The 13,226-nt window shown below is 48.5% G+C and overlaps 6 protein-coding genes across 6 annotated transcripts; 3 read left to right on the top strand and 3 right to left on the bottom strand.

The window, feature by feature from the left end:
* Positions 1-1,043: 1,043 nt before the first annotated feature.
* N7457_005771 (uncharacterized protein) lies at positions 1,044-1,621 on the bottom strand (the record flags this gene model as incomplete). Its single annotated transcript, XM_057176815.1, has 2 exons — positions 1,044-1,361; positions 1,388-1,621. 2 exons carry the CDS (start codon positions 1,619-1,621, stop codon positions 1,044-1,046), a joined length of 552 nt encoding a protein of 183 aa, XP_057031117.1.
* A 1,612-nt stretch (positions 1,622-3,233) lies between these two features.
* Positions 3,234-3,605, top strand: N7457_005770 (uncharacterized protein; the record flags this gene model as incomplete). The annotated part of the gene is made up of 2 exons (XM_057176814.1): positions 3,234-3,396; positions 3,466-3,605. 2 exons carry the CDS (start codon positions 3,234-3,236, stop codon positions 3,603-3,605), a joined length of 303 nt encoding a protein of 100 aa, XP_057031116.1.
* Positions 3,606-4,108: 503 nt separating this feature from the next.
* N7457_005769 (uncharacterized protein) lies at positions 4,109-4,621 on the top strand (the record flags this gene model as incomplete). Its single annotated transcript, XM_057176813.1, has 2 exons — positions 4,109-4,235; positions 4,287-4,621. 2 exons carry the CDS (start codon positions 4,109-4,111, stop codon positions 4,619-4,621), a joined length of 462 nt encoding a protein of 153 aa, XP_057031115.1.
* A 562-nt stretch (positions 4,622-5,183) lies between these two features.
* On the bottom strand, positions 5,184-5,708 carry N7457_005768 (uncharacterized protein; the record flags this gene model as incomplete). The annotated part of the gene is made up of 2 exons (XM_057176812.1): positions 5,184-5,439; positions 5,500-5,708. 2 exons carry the CDS (start codon positions 5,706-5,708, stop codon positions 5,184-5,186), a joined length of 465 nt encoding a protein of 154 aa, XP_057031114.1.
* Positions 5,709-9,255: 3,547 nt separating this feature from the next.
* N7457_005767 (NmrA/HSCARG family protein) lies at positions 9,256-10,191 on the top strand (the record flags this gene model as incomplete). Its single annotated transcript, XM_057176811.1, has 1 exon — positions 9,256-10,191. One exon carries the CDS (start codon positions 9,256-9,258, stop codon positions 10,189-10,191), a length of 936 nt encoding a protein of 311 aa, XP_057031113.1.
* Positions 10,192-10,904: 713 nt separating this feature from the next.
* On the bottom strand, positions 10,905-12,478 carry N7457_005766 (uncharacterized protein; the record flags this gene model as incomplete). The annotated part of the gene is made up of 3 exons (XM_057176810.1): positions 10,905-11,633; positions 11,705-12,278; positions 12,336-12,478. 3 exons carry the CDS (start codon positions 12,476-12,478, stop codon positions 10,905-10,907), a joined length of 1,446 nt encoding a protein of 481 aa, XP_057031112.1.
* Between the last annotated feature and the right edge of the window lie 748 nt (positions 12,479-13,226).

Here is a 13,226-nt window from a genome sequence, read left to right as displayed (position 1 = left end):
TCTGGTTTAGGTAGTGCAGGTTCTGGCTTGGGGTTTGAGAATTCCGGTGATGGTTTATTTGTGTTGACAAGACGGATGTCTCGGGCTTCGCGGCAGTGCCAGTAACGACAACACCGTACTCCGTACCAGGTAATAGCTCCACTCTCAAACTCAACGGTGATCGTCTCGGAACGCCCGCCATGACCTTGTACCTGCCTAGCCTCGCGTCGTGTCTATTGCGATATGGTGTCTGCTACTATGTCGTGCCTGTCTTGCTGTAGTATCCCACGGCACTGACGAATGGTGAGGGCAATGCGTTCACCCCCCACCCTGGCGAGAAGGAGAACGAGGATAGTGATTATGACGATCAACGGAAACACAAAGATCCTCGGCTAGGACTCCTACCCGAGTAATGATGAATATCCATGAAAAGGGTTCAATGAGACATAAACCCAAAAAGACTAAACCTCTGTTCAAGTGTGTGTTGGAATGGATTTCAAGACGGATGATCACTACCCCATGTAACCTCTAGCCTGTGCCGCTAACTCCTCTTCACGGAGCCTTGCCGAATAATCGGGTGAACCAACCTGATCCTTTGGGTTTGAGGTCGCATTCAAATGGTTGGGAATATATGAGTCAGGGGCGGTTCCCTTTGCCGGTCAATCATTTCCGGGGCTGGACAACGTATCCAGTGGCTGCCTGCCATGTGGCGAGATCTCCAGTTGTGAGCAACAGACTATTGCTCGGTGTTTGCTCATCGGGTCATGTCTTCCAGGCTCCTGGTTACACCACACAAGCTGAGACATCATGGAAGTGTATCCTGGACGATCAGTCAGGGGTTTGTTCCTCGGGTTGACCGTTGGTGACGATAAGTGATTGGTTATGGCAGAAGGCAAGAGAGCTAATACAATATGGCTTGAGCGTATAATGCCGACGTTTTAGATTGCTCTTCTACTTCTGAGTAGTAAGGGATGTAGGTGACGGGCGTTATTATGCGAATCTCCAATCGCTGTCTGTAGAGATACTCACGAGCAAGGCTCCATGTGTATTGAACTTGTTCCCCATCAGGGCATGATGCCCTGGCCATCCTTCGTGTTACGTTTGGTCCAATCTTCCTTATTAGGAAAGGTCGTCTCCTGAGTTAGATGATCAAACACCTGGAAATGCCCATACGCCACTGGGTACTCCACACTCCGTGAAACCAACACTCCGAATTTATCCAAGCTAAACTCGCTGTTGCAACCGAGAAGGGTGAAGTCTGCTGGAAGGAAGATCCGAGTCGCCTCGGAAGTCTCGCGAGGACACAGACTGTACTCTTCGCACATCCTCTTGTAGCCGTCCTGGTCTGCGAACCGAGTCTCGATGTGGTTCCGGCCCTTGTCCTCCGGACTGGCATCTTTGGCCATACTAGGGTCCAGAGTCCCGGGGTGGCGTTATCGGCCGTGTCGAATGCCTCTCCGTGTGCTTGATGCGGCTTTTCAATAGACGGGTAGATCTCCGAGCGGGCGATGATATCTTGCGAGGATGGCGTGTACGTGTGGACATAGTTTGTGTAAGGTACCGGGAAGACAGCGGTGGCACCGGCACCAATTGTGTAGTGATACAACATCAAATAGAGCGCCATGAGCTCGACGTAGGTCATGCTTGTGGGAATGGGAACGTGACCTGACCACGAGGGTCAACATAGTCAAACTCAGGAAATGGTGAGATGCATCAATAATCTGATCTGGTCGAACTTCGCACCATTGCCCTTTTTTTTTCCTTATTGGCTGATTTGATTAGGTCGACGTGTGCATATTAGAAGATCTCGTCACCCCAGCGCGAAGCAATGCGCCGGTTGTCCTCGCGCAAAGTAGGATTGATCTCGATGTCCTCTTGGAAGCGAAACACAGCAACGCCATAAATCTGTGACAAAAAGGTTACAGCCATTCGTCGATACTCGATTGATACAAGCATTTGACCCAGTTTGAAGGAAAAGGAACCTCATATGCTTGCAAAGCCGTTGGAGAGCGTGCACGGCGTTATAAGTCATTCCTTCATTGATATTCCGGATAGCCATCACATCCGCAGAGTATGCAGTTGTATCGAAGTAGGCTAGTATAGTGAGAAGATTCTCATCTGTGAGTCCGCGGGTATCTCTTTACCTACCAAGATAATACACTTGGGTGACATCTTCCAGGTCAGGAACCTTTTCTTGCAACTACGCAAGCACCTTACCGAGGTCCCTCAGCAAATTTACGCCGCAATGCAACTCTAGTCGATGGTCTTGGGATATGCCAGTTTCTTTTGGAGGCAGTGGTCTATTCGTCAAGCCAATTACTCTGTCAAAGGTGGTGGACGTGGGGTATGACAAGCGCATTTGGTGCAGGCTCAGCCGAGGATACCACTGGCCCCCGGATACTAAAGAAACATTCTCTGACTCAGCAATTGCGACAGTGGTGTGTTTCTCTTCGAGAGAATATCAATGCGTGTGGGAACACAAGCTGCTTCTCAATCTACCACTCATGCTCAGTCGACCGGAGGGGCAAAATTTTCAAGCGGCAACCTCGCATACTATGTCTCATCACTAGCAGTGTCACTGGCCAGTCAATTGGCTCCTCGAGAAATACCCACACGGGGGAAAGCAATCTCCCCTCATGCAAATTCTGCTGTTAGTGTCGATAGTTGGTTCGGCCCTCGCCCATCTAGGCCCGCCAAGAGGCTAATGAATCATGGGTATTCCCAGTCCGTGTTTCAAGATGGGTCTCTTACGAGTATCATGCCATGGTTCGAAAACAAAGCTCCCGACAAGAGCGACGGCTGCATCAAAAGTCTCGGCGCTGGCTGATCGATATATAGTCTGGACGCCATTTGTGGGCCCCGGGTAGATCCATCGACCGAGGTCCGCGCAAGTGCTAACCGACGGAGCGGATTCTGTGGGGTATTCCACCACGAGCCCACCGTTCGTCGTCACAGAAACAATCATTGACTGCATATAATCCTTTTGTTCCCAAGTTGTTAGACCCTGAACGGGGCTTTTCTGTCAACTAACCCTGCATGCAAACACCGGTTGTCCATTGTTCGCTGCTAGTTAAATCGATTCCCCGAAGAATCGACAAGGATGTAGATTAACTTCTTCCGTATCCGAGGCATTTTGCCCCCGAAGTTTGACAAATAGCTTTACACAGCTCTCCGTACTCCGTATAGTGAAATACTTAGCCTCGTAGCCTCCCCCTGGCCGCACCTGGCTCTTGACACTCCACGACGCATTGAGGATGGAAGTTGCTCAGGATACGGCGTCCCAAGGCAATATTTCCGAGAATCGACATGCGGCCATCTTTGGCGTGGGAATCGGCTTCATCGTGTTCGACTCGATTATCATCGCGTTGCGCATCTACGCACGCGCTTTTATGCTGAAAGCGCTGGGGGCGGATGACAGTAAGTCGATGGGACCAAATTCGAGACCAAAACTAAGGAGATATTTAGTTCTCATGATAACTGGCACAGTAAGGGCTTTTCAATCATACGGCGAACAACATCTAATCACTGGCATTCGATCAGATACTCACTATCGGATTGTCAACAAGTATCATGGTTGGATCCAACTACGGACTCGGAAAGCACGAGCTTGCGATACTGCAAAGTGACATGGTGGCTTTGCTAAAAGTATGCATTCTATTCCCATTCAATACGGTAACCCTGACGATTACCAGTGTGTTTGGATTGGGCGCCTCCTATTCCCCCTTGCTATGGGACTGATTAAGATGTCCCTGCTATGGTTCTATCTCCGCCTCGATCCCCGCAAATACATGCGCTGGGCTGTCTTCTTTGTCATGGGTTTTAATATCTTGGTTTCCCTTGTGAGCCTCATTAGCGTACTGGCGACGTGCAACCCTCCATCCTTGTTTTGGACAGACCCAACGTCGAGTGGATGTATGCCCATGTCAACACAACAACCTTTCTTTGTGGTGAATGGCATATTGAGTATTGTGACAGATATATTGACATATTTACTCCCAGTTCCAATGATCTATAGTCTACAGTTGACTTGGCGCAAGAAGGGGAGTGTTCTAGGGATCTTTGGACTTGGTATTTTGCCTATTGCTGGTGCGTATTATCTTCAATTCATCCAGTGATTGAGTCCTCACTGATGGAACTTTTACATTTAGCGGCCTGCGTTCGCTATGACTTTGTCACGAAGCTCGCCTCCGCCAAAGAAGATTACTACATCCTCTTGGCTGATTCCTCCAACTGGTGCACGATCGAGGCTTACATCGGTATATACCTTCCATCCCCATGGAATCCCATCTCTAATTGTTTATCTACAGCAATATTCTGCGGTAGCGCTCCCTCTCTCTTCGTCCTGATCAAAACCTACATCCCGGCTATATTTGGATCCACCACTGCCCGCTACCCAACCACCATGCAGTCGGCCAGAGCGAGCTATCTGCAGCGACGGGGTCCCCCGAGGAGAAATCGACGTCAGGGACTGCGCGATACGACGCTAGGTAGTCAGGATGCCATCATTCCTGTCAGCAATCCCGATTCAGATCAGAATGGGATCATAGTAAAGACAGATATAGAGATGCATGTGGTGACAGGAAAGTCAACGGAGGATAAGGCTCATACAACACAGCATTATAACTTTTCACGGCCGATCTGACTATATATTGATGTGTGGATATCGAATCACCCTTTGCCCTGTACCACTTCCATATTGGAAACCATTTTCACACCTACTCCCGAATGACCATCGTTCTGTAGAACCTTTTACCCAGGTACTATCCGAGCACGGACCGGCTCATCGTCCGGCGAAGGGTGTAACCTTTCAAGTCGTGCTCATCTTCAGGATCTGGTACAGTCACGCGATAGAGGATCAACCCTCAATTTTGGAGGCCTTAGTGTGCAGTCTGTAGCTTGTATTATTTCCAATTTATATCCCATTGGTACCTTGCATATTAATGTCTCTGTCATAGCAGTGCCAGTGCTTAGTTCATCCATCCATGGATATTTTTCAACTTTGCCAAAAGGAGAGATATATGCAACCTAGAACAGAGGACGGATTCATTCTGAGATATGTAGGTAAAGGCAGCATGATATTAAAACGAGATCAAAAGTGAACCTTAATGTACCATGAACAACGCTGGAAGGTCACCCAAGCACCACATTAAAGAGCGACATAATCGACAAAAACCAAATATCTCTCCGATACAATTCTAACACGATCACTGCTTCTTGAGGTAGAATTGTCCACCATTAGTGATCTTGCATTCTTTGTCGACATTGTCAAGGTGGCCTTCGTAAGGGCCACACTGGTACTTGGGACCAGATGCGATGTTACCCCCAGCTGTGCCCTCGGGACCATTGGCGAGAACGTCGTAGTTATCCAGGTTGCCAACGCCATTGGGGAACCAGAAGGTGAATGCTGGGTCTGCACAAGCCTTGGGGCTGGTAGGTCCGGAAGGATCGGCGCCATCAACCCTAATTCGGTGGATTAGTCTCCGATTGTAGGCTTCGTGATAGATTAGTTCAAGTACTCACCAAGAGGCATAACAGGTGGTGCTTTCAATTGCCTGGGCCGAGTCATCACGGTATGTAAGTCCAAGCACCATATGCCAGGTTTTGTCCTCAGTGGTATGCTTGACGGTAAGGCTGTCCACGCTGTAGGGGTAGGGTCCAGACCCAGCGGCGGGAGCGGCGAAGGCAGCACCGGCGAGGGAGAGGACAATGGTAGCAAAAGAAGTCTTCATTTTGAGTGATTGTTTGTATTTGGCTCTTTTCGAGTGTGTGGATTGTAGATGTTGTGATGATATAGCAAAAGAGAGGGAGTGCTCAAGACCTTTATATATCCTGCCGTATATCCTTTGGAGTATGTATCCGAGGCAACACCTGTTGCTGTATAAATAGATTCCTGTCAGCTACGGTGACCAAATAATGTTTCGGTCTGGCCCAGCTCACTCGATCAATTCTTATTACGGACAACTGTCTTAGTTCTGCTTAGATGACTGATTACTTACTCCGTACACGACTACTAAGTATAGGTAACCATAGGTAACCTGAACACTTCACTCCAGAGCGCAAACATATCAAAGCTCACAGTCTATTCGTAATTCTGGGGTAGTGATCGACAAGAGCCTGAAATATATGTATATAATTGGCTGGTATTAGAGCCAACAGATCGCGTGGCGTGCCGATCACTCCACTGTTGGACGCCTGATCATATAAGCCGAAGATCGACCTCGACTCTATATATAGTCTGAATCATTGTACTCCGGACGAGATTGGAAGCTCCAATATCGGACAAGAGGATTATTTAGATAACAGATGAGCTAGAACCTGGTGAGTGGGATTCCTAGAAATCCTTGGTTGCCGTTATCTCCAAAATGTAGAACTGCGCAAAGTCAATGGTGTACATAACACTCGTGGACATGGAAGTACCTCGATGAAGCTTGGCGCAGTAATTTAAGTTCGGCTCAGTGGCAATGCTACAGGTGCATCTCGTAATTGTGGGTATCAGGCACAGATGACTTCCAGCTCACAAGGCTTCAAAGGACTGAGACAGGCTTAGCACTGACCGCTATATCTGAGAAATGTTCCAAACTCATTACGCAGTACATTTACGCGCCTTGAGCATTCAGCTCGTTTCTAAGGATATGCCCACATGTTCATAGCCTGGATTATGCCTAAATCTTAGATTACTTCAAGGGTTGTTCATTGTTCAATGGCCCTCTTAGTACGGAACACTCGTTATGTATGGGAACGTGAGTCGGAGGAAACCCATAATCAGCGTGCTGAATATGACTGCCAGAGAAAATGGAAGTTGGTTCAATCTTTCCTTTTCTTTTGTTTGATTGAGTACGGAGTAGTGAATAGAGCGTATTTAACTGTTATCCAAACGGATGTCCTTCGTTTGGCTTGTCGCTCCGTCGTTCATCTGGTGCATATTACACGCAATATGGTTTATAATTATAACCGGGTGTATGGTGATGATCGTGAGAGCTCACTCCATTGACACAACCTTCATTTCAGCCTTTAGACGTACCGACATGTAGGTACAGTACGAGCGGCAGTGGCTTTCTCCAAGCGACGGGGCTGAGGGCTGGGCGCTGGGCACGCCCCTTTATTTCAACTGCACGGAGGCTGCCCCCAATTACATATGAAACGTGGAAACTATAACTATTCGGGTATTATGCGTTGTTGAAACTAGCGGACGCATCATTCACTCATTTACTTTCAAAGACTAAGTCGGGCACGCTACAAGAGCTTCTGATTCATACGAATGGTCCTCCCTCTTAGATACCGTCTCTTTCATTCCTTCTTACTAGTTATTGCAATCCCTCTCTCAGTAGTGAGCTAGACTTTATCAATCTAGATTTTATAAATGATGAATGGCGTTGGGCTCGAGCAGGACCCTCGTAGTGTACACCTGGACATGTAGTCTCACGAAGAACGCCAGATGGAAATGTGCCATTATCACTACACAGTCTCGCGATTTAGATTCAGCTCAAAAGTCAATCATGGAAGGCCAAAGACCGAGTAAGGCTTTACATAATCTAGGTGGCATGTATATATCACCAACCACTGATGTAACCGAGCTCTTGGAGAACAAATTCCGTCACCAGCAATCACACATTCAGTCAGAGTTTCCACTAGACTATCCCGCTATTAGCCTGCTCTTAAGGACTACAGTGTGGGGCTCAGAGAGAAGGGAGGGAGAGAGTTGTATTCCGAAGGAGACGAGCTCCCGACTATCTATCTATCTGATGGGGTGATGCCTGACCATCACGGGATCCATCACGAGACCCTATCTCAACACCTGCTATTAGGGAGGCGAGTCTCGATGGCTTGCTTAGTGCTCAATATCTCCTGTTACATCAGTCCTGCCAAGATCCTGCAAATTGCATTGTCCAAGGCGAATACCTTCTAGAAATAGCATCCGGAGCTCTGCTCCTCTCCGTCTCTCGCGGTCCCTATCCCTCTAGAACACGACGCATACAACCGAACTGCCATAAAGGCTACAGATATTCTTCGAGGGGCATTGTTTCACGAATTTAATTCCATCTCATTGAGCGACAACTTCTAGTGGATTCATACCTGGAGCCCCACAGTGGGAGTCGGGGTGTTCCTCGGGTTTGAGATCCCCAAAGCGCCTCAATTACTTTTGATAGTTTTCATTGACCGGGGCATATCGTTATCCTTGGTGGATCCCTGGGTCCAATTGCAGCGAAGAGCGGTTATAGCCTCAATAATCACTTTGCGATAGATACCAGTATCAGCTGTGAGCGTCCAGTGTAAAAAGTGACATATCAGTGCCACAGTCTGCTCATCCGACACTCAAGCTAGATTTGTGGCAAGATCCTTAACTTGAATTAGTCTTTGCTCTTCTTCTCGACTTGAAGTGAATCCAAAATGCGGCAAGTTCTCAAAATGGACATATTGCGACCTGAGAGTTAATACAACCTGAACACAAGGCTGGATGCGTGTCATCGTCTTCGAATTATCAGGAGACTTTGAAAGGGCCCTAAAAGTCAATTCATCATACAAATTCCGTTCCACGTAAAAGCAGGGGGAAAGGGCATTAAGTGCCGTTGACAAGTGGTTTTACTATCTCTTTGTCCTTAGCGCCTTCATCTTGGGCAATGTCCATTGTCATCATTTGAGAATCCAACAACCTTACGCCTAAATTCCGCGTCCCTGCTAGACAAGCAAATTTGGTGGTATCTGCGTCCATAAATAGGACCAATAGAGCCGCATATACTCTGTGATAAGGGACGGACTATCGGGGGCCATGATGAGCGAGGATTCGGATGTATCCTGGACTTTCTCCCACAGACTTAGAATGACATTTTGAGTATCTCGGAGATAGTGACGTCCAGGGTAAATCCGAGCGTCAGCCCGACACGGAGTAAACATCTGAGACAAGGGGGCACATATATCCTTGCAATTGCTTCCACGAAGGATTGGTGCGAGTGGACTGTCGCGAATCGCGATATAACCCCTATTCCTTATTTGTCGACGAGAATTCCCGCCTCTATCTGCAGCTGTATATCGACATACCCCGCTGATGATTTCAAAATATCGTGTGATTCGTAATTGGCGTCCAGGGGCCTTTTCTAATCCTTGCTAGTCATTTGTCAGCCTCGCTCTTCGGTATTCGCAGAGGATTGAATTGAGCGATTCCTTTTGTCTATTTAAGATCAGCAAGACCTGCTTTTTGAGCATTTGTATCGAAACTTCTAATCTCGGCTTCGCCCACAACTGTTATATCTCAGTCTCACTTCACTATAGCATCCCGTGATGTCTAAAATTCTTGCCATTTTTGGGGCCACTGGCCAACAGGGCAGCTCGGTCCTGAACCACGTGGTGAACGACCCAGAGCTGTCGCAACAGTACAAAATCCGTGCTATTACCCGCGATATCAACTCCGAGAAGGCCCAACAGTTAAAGCACAAGAACATCGAGGTTGTGGAAGGCGACGTGACAAGCTCAGATTCTCTGGCGAAAGCCTTAGCTGGTGTCCATACTGTTTACGCCATGACCACCCCGAGCCTTGGTGCTGATGCGTTCGATGTCGAGCTCGGTAACGCGAAGCGAATCGCCGATGTCGCTGTCCAACAAAATGTGAACTATATTATCTGGAGCACCCTACCTGCAGTTCGCGATATCTCCAAGGGCAAATACGCCTCCGTTGTTCCATTCGATGCCAAGGCCGCCGCTGAAGATTACATTCGCACTCTTCCGATCAAGAGTGCTTTCCTTTCGCTAGGCTCTTTCATGGAGAATCTCTCACAGCAGCCAGCCATGGCCCCCAAGCAGATTGCCGACGGGACCTATGTGCTTTCTCGCCACACATCTCCCCAGCAACAGTTCCCCATGCTTGACGCTGTCGGTGACACTGGCAAGTTTGCGGGCGCGATTCTTGCCGACCCCGAGAAGTTCGATGGCAAGGTACTTCACGCTGCCACGAGATTGTATACCAATGAGGAGATCACGGCGCTTCTGTCGAAGAGTTCCGGAAAGACCATTGTCTACCGACAGATCTCCACCGATGAATTCAAGGCAAGCTTGCCTTTCTTCCAAGATGTTTTTGCGGACGGATTCAGCTTCATGGAAGAGTTCGGGTACTTTGGTCCTAGTACGGAGACATTGGTTGCTGAGGCAGCTGCCGTCGCTCGGGGTAAGCTATCAAGCTTTGAGGAGTACTTAGAGAGACACCCATTTCAGCTTTCATAGGCACCATAGAACTGAATATAGATGCCAGCTGGCTGGCGGATTACAGCATATGAGCGTAGCCCGCTCTAATAATCAATGTAAGCCCAGGCGCTTGGACCCTATATATGTCCATGACAAGAAGAAACGGCGAGGCTCTAGAGTATGGTCACTCGGGGGCAATCCCCGTCCCAGGCCTTTGAAAATGCGATTGAGAGAGTGGAGCCATTATGTATATTACTGCTGAGACAGTGGTCGGTGCCTATCAGTGTTATCAGTGTGAAAAACGCAGCAAATTCCCAGGCCACAACAAAAACCAAGGTTCCTGTTATAGCCTAGGCTTATACTGCGCTGACAACCCGTCGTCTTGTTCGGGAGTTCCGTCTCCTTTCCAACACACCTCTGCCCCTCCCAAGTCCCACATCTGTAGGCCTGAACAATTACTTTGCTTTAGAACCATCCCGAGGTCATTTATCCATAGAGGGATGTTTAAAGTATTCTGTTAGTGAACCTTCCAATCCACCTGGGCACTTTTAGATTCTCTTTCCAAGATAACGAACATGGTGAAGGTGTCGAATGAGTACCTAGGTCATTTCAAACGGTCGGGATTTAAGTCACTATGGCTCTTACCACAGGCGTTCTAATCTTCGATGGTATCAGGATCAATATACGAGAAATATTCCAAGAGTTCTCGTCACATTATTCGAATATTGAGATGTACATTGCTTCAGCTTGTGTCAGAGCCGAGCTAATTCTTTGTTGGTTGTTTGAGACACAGCCCGGGCTTTCGCATTCAGCCTTTTCCACATCGATTTGCGGCGTTCATGGCCATCCAAAAATGCTCTCACCCACTCGCGGCGGAACTTGGGCAATTTTCGTCCCTTGTTCTCTTCTCCCTCACCGGCCAGTCTTCTCACTGTCTCAAAATAGTCTTCGAAGTCTGGATGGATCAGCGTGAACTTCACGCCGTCACCCCGAGCCTTTACACGTTCTGTTTCCCATTTCTGCATTTCTTCCAGTGGTGGCAGAGTAGCTCGGCCAGCAAGCAGTCGCGCGGCTAACACAGACTGCCATTCAAACACCTTGAACGTCAGTCCAGCAGCGACAGCGCCGACAAACAGCAGAGTTGGGTCCTTTTGCCACACAACGTGTTGATACAGCTCGGGCACTCGGTTATTGCGTACTGGAACTGCCGGTAAGAATGGTAGCGTCCAGCTGTAGCCTGTCCCGAAAATTATGTAGTCAACATCCGTGATACAACCTCCGTTCACCAAATGCACAGTTCTGCCAGAGACCCGTTCTATTGATGGGTGGTTTTGTATACTTGGATGTTTGAATGCCTCATCGCCGAAGTAACCGTTCGCTGCATGTCCAATTGTAATTGCATGAACCGGTCGCTCTGCAGTTTCCGTAAGATCGAATGCAATGTCAGCCGCTGAGACAGACGCGCCTACAACCACAACTCGCTAAAGGAATCACGTCAACATACTGAACTGGATGTCACCTCACTTCCAACAGGGGAACTGGTGTAGCTTACCTTGCCAGTAAATGCCTCTCTCCCTCGGAAATGTTTGCTGTGAAGTACACTGCCCGGTCTCGCCTTCTCAAAGCTCTCCAGGCCTTCTATTGGGGGTATGTATGGTACCCAGAAGTGCCCACTCGCCACAACGACCGCATCGAACCACTCAACCCACCAATAGTCGCTCTTCTCCCCATCTTTGCGAAGTGTGACTTTCCACTCCGTTCCCACCTTCTCAACCCGCTCGACTGTGGTGTTGTATGAAATGCAGTCATTGTACCCCCGACGCTCCACAAGATCCCTAACATATTTGCGGACTACATCCCACCTGCGAAATGGGGTCTGGGGTCCATGGTGTGATATGGAAGATTCACTGCGTTCCTCCGGGAAAGGCTCCCGAGAAAACTGCATAGGCAGGGAATCGATATTTGTTTCCAAATATGGATAAACGGACGACTCTGCAAATCGAGGCTGGTCCGACTTTGGAGTCTGCGCAGGCAAACTGTGAGGAAGAGGAACAGGAGTATCCGCCGTTCTCTTAGCCAGAGACGCGAAGTCAACCAGCGTTGGGGGAGGAGACGAATCCCCGATCCTAATACCACCATCGGTCAGAGGTCACTCGGAATCACGTTGCAAGAATGATGTCGACGAACCAGCAACCCCTGGGCCTTCGCGGCGCTCGAATACACGAATAATGTCGAAGGCCTTTTCTTGCGCGAGCGCATCTATCGCAATGGCTCCTGCCGGCCCGGCGCCGATGACCGCGACCCTTTTAATCGGCATACCAACCATGACACCGAAAAACGCTAGAAAAGATGAGTCAATCCAATATCAAACGATATTGACATACAAGGTATAAATAGGCGCTGTAAACGAAATGCCGGTGCAAATCCCGATATAGATTTAGCATTCATCTTAGGGGTTTGGTGTTGTCGTCGATTGTGGGCCTGATCGCGCCATTTGACGCTATCGCGGACTTGACTGGTGGACCGGCCTGGCGACAAGACTGACAAGCCCGGAGGATTCACCTTCTCCTCTATTATCCTGCTATCCTGCTACAATAATAGGAGCCCTCACGCCGATACCATATTTCCTGATGGACTTGGCCCCGTCATTTGAGATACTCGGGATTTGTGGTAGCACGCGATCTCGACAATAATGCCATTGTTGCTAAAGCGATTAATTAAAAGGAGTCCTAATACGAACTGAGGAAAATGTGGAATTCATGCTCGAAAATTTCTTGAATTTGGTCATCACCGATAGCTGCTGAAAATATCCTGCTTCCTAGCCTACCAGAAGGCAGTCATAGAGTATGGATTTGGAGGCGAAAGAATCCAAGGGCAGCAGTGTCTTTACTTCATCCTCTCCGGTCTCATTGCCCGAATGGGATCCAGACCATGAGAAAAGGGCTCGCAGAAAGTAGTAACCGTTTTACCCCCCGGATTATCGATGGGACTATACACTAACATCCATTTGTACTAAGGATCGATCTTACTGTGCTGCCACTGCTTTTTCTCGGGCTTCTTGTTTTCCAACTCGA

Source organism: Penicillium paradoxum (genome assembly GCF_028828445.1).
Source record: "Penicillium paradoxum strain IBT 22861 chromosome Unknown utg000005l_segment0_segment0, whole genome shotgun sequence".
Classification (NCBI taxonomy): Eukaryota; Fungi; Ascomycota; class Eurotiomycetes; order Eurotiales; family Aspergillaceae; genus Penicillium; species Penicillium paradoxum.
This window is presented reverse-complemented; position numbering and strand designations above follow the sequence as displayed.